The sequence below is a fragment of the Sciurus carolinensis genome, chromosome 4 (genome assembly GCF_902686445.1).
Source record: "Sciurus carolinensis chromosome 4, mSciCar1.2, whole genome shotgun sequence".
Taxonomy (NCBI): Eukaryota; Metazoa; Chordata; class Mammalia; order Rodentia; family Sciuridae; genus Sciurus; species Sciurus carolinensis.
In genome coordinates, this window is record NC_062216.1 from 115,402,248 (window position 1) to 115,409,434 (window position 7,187).

The following is a 7,187-nucleotide window of genomic DNA, read 5'->3' on the forward strand; positions in this document are numbered from 1 at the left end:
CCAAAGCCTGTAATGATTAATTTGAATTGTCAACTTGATTGTATTAAGAGATGCTGGGTGTGTCAAAGAGGGTGCATCAAGGAATGATCAGCATGTGGTATAGTGAACTGAAGTGGACACCCTTCCTATGTGTGAGCAGCACTGTCCAATAGATTGGAGGTTTGGATGGAATAAAAGTTGGAAGGACAAGAAAGAAGCAGCAGATATAAGCTCCATTCTTCTTGAACAGGTTCTTGATGACCGCTGTGCTTGCCTGAGGACATCGAACTCTCACTCCTTCACTCTTGAAAAGCAGACTCTGCCAGTGATTCTCCAGGGAGTTTCCAGAAGCCTTCAGTCTTGGACTGGGGTAGCATCATGGTCCCTCTTGTTCTGAGGCTTCAGTGTCTTGGACTGCACAGCTGCTCTCCAGTCTGCAGGCAACCAGTATTGACTATCCAGCTTCTGGTTGTGTAAACTAATCTAATAAATCCCTTTATAATCATACCTCCTGTTGGTTCTATTCCTCTAGAGAACCCTGATAATACAAAGGTCAAATGTTTTCTCTCTGTGAGGAACCTAGACCAAAATATGTAAAAGAAAAAAAAAAAAAAGGAGAGCAATGAATTCCATGAAAAGAGTAGAGATCAGTGGAGTAGAGGAAGGAGATTGATAAGGAAGAAGGAGAGATTGGAAAAGGAAAGAGGGGTGGCATGAATTTGACTAAACTTTCCTGTGTACATATATAAACATATCACAGTGAAACTTGCCTTTATGTATCTCCACAAGGCACAATTTTTTAAAATTATGAATACATAGAAGAAAGATAATTATAGTAGAGAAAAGGGGGAGGGAGGCTGAGAGGGAAAGAGGACGTATTGAGGACTGAATTAGAGCAAATTATATTCCATGCTTGTATACTCTTGTCAAAATGAACCCTAATGATTCAAAAATACTATGTATAACTAAAATGAGCCAATAATAAATAAATAAACTAAAGCTAAAATTCTGTTACATGGGTCTTATCATTAGTAAACTCTTGTAACATATGATAAGTTGAAGATAATCTTTAATCATTGATGGAATTGTTTTTAAAAGATTGTATTAAAAGATATAATTATTCATTTTTTAAAATGGTTTTATTAGTGCATTAGAGTAATACACAATAATGTGGTTCACTTTGACATAATAATACTTTCACGGAAAAATTTGCTCCATTTCAGTCTCCGGTACTTCTCTCCCTCTCTTCATCCCTCTTCCATTCCCTTTTCTCTCCTAGTCTTACTTCTATTTACTTATTGCTTTTAACTCGAGCTTTATAGATATATATAAGGTAGGAGTCACTGTGATATGTTCATGAATGTACATAACATAATTTTCTCCATTTCATTCAGCAGTTTATATTTGAAAATTTAAACAAATTTGAGAAGGTTTAGCTAGATCTACTAAAAAAAATCAGAAACTAAAGGGGAAACATGATTGATAACAGAGAAATACAAAGAGTCATCAGAAACAATTAGGAGCAATTATGCACCAGAAAATTGAAAAATTCAAAAGAAATGGATAAATTCCCACACACATAAAACCTACCAAAAATGAATCATGAAAAAAACAGAAAATGAGAAGAGATAAACAAAATAAGATTGAGTAAAAATAAAAAGTCTTCCATTAAAGAGAAAGTCCAGAACCTGATAGTCTCGTATAGAAATACTAAGATATTTGAAAATTACTAAGCCTTCTCGCACTCCCCCCCACACCCCCAAAAAATGAAGAAGAGAAATTACTTCCATACTCATTTTACAAGGCCAGCAGTGATACCAAAGCCAGACCAAAATGAGATTCACTTCATTTGAGAAATGAAAATTGAGTCAATAATGCTAGTGAAAGATTCAAAATTCCCCCCAAATATTAACAAAACATATTCAACAATGCACTGAATCATTCACCATGAATAAGTGAAATTTTTTTCAGGATCACAAGGAGGATTCATCACATGCAAATCTCTAAATGTGATACACCACATTAACATAACAAAGAACATAAACCTTATGACTTCTCAATAGATGTAGAAAGCACATTGGACAAAATTCAATAACCCTTCGTGAAAATGACTCTAAAAAGTAATGTATAGAAAAAAATGTACCTGAACACAATAAAGACCATACATGACAAATCCAGAGCTAACATCACAGTTGATGCAGAAAAGCTGAAAACTTTTCCTCTAAATCAGGAGCAAGACAAGACTGTGCATTCCATCACTTCTATTCAACATAGTACTGTAAGTCTTAACCAGGACCATTTGACAAGAGAAAGAATTCAAAGAAAAAGTAAATTGTCCCTGTCTGCAAAAAAAAAATGAGCAAATATACAGAAAACCCTAAAAACTACCCCAAAACTGTTAGAATAAACAATTTCAACCAAGTTGCAGGATAATATCAACTTCCAAACAACAGTAGTATTTTATACACTAACAATGAACTTCCCAAAACAGAAATCATGAAGACACAACCATTTACAATTAGGTAAACAAGAAAAGACATAGGGAAAAAAAAGTTACTTATGTGAAATACCTGCACACTGAAGACTATAAAGCATTGATGAAAATGATCGAAGAAGACACAAATAGAGAAATAGAGCTCAAGTTCACAAATTAGAAAAATAATATTGCTAAAATACCCATATTATCAAGGTGAGCTACATATTCAACGCAATACCTATGAAAATTCCAATAACATTTTTCACAGTAATAGAAAAAATTCCTAAATTTGTGTGGAACTGCAAAAGAACCCAAATGGACAAAGTGGCAATTCATTAAAAAGAACACAGGTGGAAGCATCACAAACCTGACATTGAATTATACAAAAAAGCTATAATAACCAAAACAGCATGCTAATGGGGTAGAAAAAAAAAAAACAGGCACATAGTATAAGAAACAGAAAAGAGAGTTTCTCAATAATTCTACTCCTTTAATGATTTGGACAAACATGCCAAAAATTCACAATGGGAAAGGACAAATAGTTTTAGGGAAACTAACTATCCCCATAGAGAAGAATAAAACTACCCCTGTATCTCACACCATATACATATACAAAAATCAACTCAAAATAGATTAAAGACTTTAATGTGAGACTCAAACCTACAAAACTACCAGAAGAAAGTATAGGGGAAATACTCCATGACATTAGTATGGGCAATGCTTTTTTGGATGTGATCCTAAAGCTATAAGCCACAAAAGCCAGATGAGATGATTGAGATTACATCAAAATAAAGAGCATTCACAAAGAAAGGGAAAAATAAACAGAGTGAGAAACTACATATGAAACCAAAGAAAATATTTGAATGTCATATAGCTGACCAGAGGTTGATAAAGGACACAAAGAATTCATACAGAACCTTAGCAAGAAAACAAGCTTATTACAAAATGGGAACAAGTGTCTGAATAGACATCTCAAAAGAAGGCATGCACATAATCAAAAAGGTATGAGGTAGTGCACCTATTAATTAGCTGGATCTATCAATTCCACCATATATACAATTTTTATTTGTCAGTTAAAAAATAATTGTTTTTGTTGGCATTTGGGGTTGAAAAGAAATCACTCCCATCATTTTAACATCCTATTCTTTACACTGAAAAACTTCCAGAGAAATTCAAAAAATAATTTTTAATTAAAAATAACTTTCTAGGGCTGAGGAGATAGCTCAACAGGTAGAGTGCTTGCCTCACAAGCACAAGGCCCTGAGTTCGATCCCCAGTACAGAAAAAAAAATAAAAAATAAAAAATAAAAATAACTTTCTAAAATAGGCTTGCAATTAATTTATGGGAATATTTAGGGGAAAGAGAGATCTTTAGAATATAAGACTCATTAAAGGTAATATGACTTGTGGTTTTTAGTCCAGTGTTCAGTCAAGCAGTATTTACTAAGGAATTTTTACATGTAGATTCTGATCTCTAATAAATATTTTTACTGGAGAATTTTTTTATAATTATATTGAGTGCTATCATATCTTTCATTATATTTTTTGTTTAGTATTTAGGTAAAGAAAGGCATGAATAAGTCAAACATCATCTGATTTTCAGTTTGTGATTTAGAAGGCATTTGCCATATCATGAAATAAATCTGTCAACAAGAAATAAAATAGTAATGTTGGGATAATAATGGGCTTTTAAAATTCACTAAAGAGTAGTTTACCACAAAATTTAAAGCATTTCTATATAATATAAACAAATACCTGCTGTGATAATAACCATAAAGTTTTTCTTTTCAATAAAGTCCAGAGAGACTTCCCAAAGGGTACATACAACCAGAGATGGAAAAAATAGTCAATGTATTTTGACTATTATTAAACTCTTTGTTTCTATCTGAGGTTTCTGCAGTCCTCATGGACAACAGCCCAAGAGCCTACCCATAATTAACTTTATGATTACTCCTCTCTCAGTGGACTCCCTCAGAGATGAGCAAAGTCTCTGTGCTAAAATATTCTGAACAGAAATTTCACGGGAGTAAAAACTAAGGTCATCACAGACAGCCACTACTCTGGCAGATGATCATGGAGCCTGGATGATAGAAGTTTGTGAAGGTCCTTAAATATCCTCGGTTATTCCATTAACCTCACTTGAAAAAGTATAAAATATACCAGAATTCAGAAAAAGATCTTCCTTTAGATTTTTGCCTTAAATTTACCTGCCCTGACTACAGAGTTAGACCCCTTTAATTCATTGACTCGGCCTTGTTAGAAATACATCTCTCGTAGTGGAAGAACTGGATTGTTTGCCAGCTTATCTCCCCACTTCAAAAAGGGAGCCAAATGATTATGATTTTTAAATTAATCAATACTAATAGAAGTGAAAGACTCATAATGAGATAATAAAATGCATTTATTTAGGGAATCCATTTATGTTTGAAAATAGCTTTACAGAATTTTACTTCTCTAGCTTTAAAGTTTCTTTGATGCTGTTAATTTTAACATACTAATAAATCATCTTTATTTTTTTCTACTTTCAAAGATTGCTACATGAATAAGGAAACTAAATAGATCAAAGTAAAACAAGGTAAAAATATTTTTTAAATTGTTATTGTCATGTAATGATTCAAATACTAACTTGGTTATCATAAAACAATGGTTATAGACACCATGGTACAGTTATATATAATATTCTTATATTAGAATATATGAAATACTGCTATTTTAGATACAGATAATTCTTTAGTTGTAAATTATAACCAAAATTAAGGACGTGCAAAAATTAAACAATTAAAATGTACTTCTTCCTAAAATCCTTACAAAATTTTGATTTAAATGCTTGATAAAATTACAATTTCAGGAGCCTAAAGATATTGAATGCAAACTCTTGTTTCTTGAAATGAAAATGGTTTCACGTGCAGTGTTTCATCTGTAAATATTCTATTTCTACACTTAAAATACTAGAATCCAAAAAAGAGTTTGTTTTGCCTTATGCCTCTCCTTAGGTTTCTGCCATGGGTGAAAAGGGAAGAAGAAACCACACAGAAGTGACTGACTTCATTCTTGTAGGCTTTGAGGTCAGCCCAGAACTCCATCTCCTCCTCTTCCTGATATTTCTGCTTGTATATGTCATGATCCTTCTAGGGAATGTTGGGATGATGGCCATTATCATGACTGACTCCCGGCTGAACACACCAATGTATTTCTTCCTAGGCAATCTCTCTTTTGTCGATCTCTTCTATTCGTCTGTTATTGCACCCAAGGCCATGACCAACTTCTGGTCTGAAAGCAAGTCCATCTCCTTTGCAGGCTGTGTGGCCCAGGTCTTTCTATTTGCACTCTTTATTGTGACAGAGGGATTCCTTCTGGCAGCCATGGCTTATGATCGCTTCATCGCCATCTGCAACCCACTCCTCTACTCTGTTCAGATGTCAGCATGTCTCTGCACTCAGTTGGTGGCTGGCTCCTATTTCTGTGGCTGTATAAGCTCAGTTCTTCAAACCAGCATGACATTTACTTTATCCTTTTGTGCTTCTCGGGCCATTGACCACTTTTACTGTGATGCTCGCCCACTTCAGAGATTATCTTGTTCCGACCTCTTTATCCACAGAATGGTTTCTTTTACCTTAGCCACCATCATTATCTTGCCAACCATCATAGTCATTATTGTTTCTTACATGTATATTGTGTCCACCGTTCTAAAGATTCCTTCCACTGAGGGACGCAAGAAAGCCTTCTCCACCTGCAGCTCTCACCTGGGAGTGGTGAGTGTGCTGTATGGGGCTGTCTTCTTCATGTACCTCACCCCTGACAGGTTTCCCAAACTGAGTAAAGTGGCCTCCTTATGTTATTCCCTGGTCACACCTATGTTGAACCCTTTGATTTACTCCCTGAGAAACAAAGATGTCAAAGAGGCTCTTAAAACACTGCTAGAGAAGAAAAATTCTCTTCTATGATCATTATATGGAAGATGTTCTGGATGTTAGGAAAGAATTTTCAGTGCTAAACCCTCTCTCTCACTGACCTCCAATAATATTTTATTTTACAGAATCAATGCGTATGCCATAGTGTTGAAAAATGTTTTCATACTTTATTATACCATTCAAACAAATCTTTAACTAGTATTTTTCTTTGGGCTTGTCCTTCCCTCCTACCTGCAATTATGGATAATTGACAAAGATGTCTATCTTTTAAATAATATATTTTTCCAACTGTATAGCTAGTTCCATTAGTATGTGTAGTGGTAATTAAACATTCACCTTGGTTAAATATTTTGTATGTTACATACAGAGGAAATAATAATAGTAATGATCCAGCCATAAATAATTTCATTATATACATTAACTTGCAAGTTGGATTTCTAGCACTCTCGGCATTGTGGATACTCTGAAGCACTTAATTATTGGATCCTAATTCAAAAACTAAAAGGGAAATAGAAACTGAAAATACTTTTGAGCACTCATTCCCTTAATTCAAATCTTTATAATTCTGTCTTAATGGTTGCCAAGGAACAATTTAAAAAAGGAATAAAAGGAGTTATCAAAACAGTGTGTGACCTCCATATTATGTATGCTGGTCATTCCCATCTTCATCCTTATATTTACTCTGTAAGAAATAAAGAAACTAAAAGAGCTCTAAGAAACACCTGGGTAAAAATATCTTTCCACTAGTGCATATTAACTTTACAGAATAGTAGGTTTCAGTGTGGCACAAGTGTACATATATATGACATCATTTGATCAAT

The 7,187-nt window shown here is 34.0% G+C and overlaps 1 protein-coding gene across 1 annotated transcript; it reads left to right on the top strand.

Annotated features, from left to right (window-relative positions):
- The first annotated feature begins 5,427 nt into the window (after positions 1-5,427).
- On the top strand, positions 5,428-6,399 carry LOC124983613 (olfactory receptor 9K2-like). The gene has a single exon (XM_047551017.1). The coding sequence runs from the start codon at positions 5,458-5,460 to the stop codon at positions 6,397-6,399; it is 942 nt and encodes a 313-aa protein (XP_047406973.1). The 5' UTR covers positions 5,428-5,457.
- The last annotated feature ends 788 nt before the right edge of the window (positions 6,400-7,187 follow it).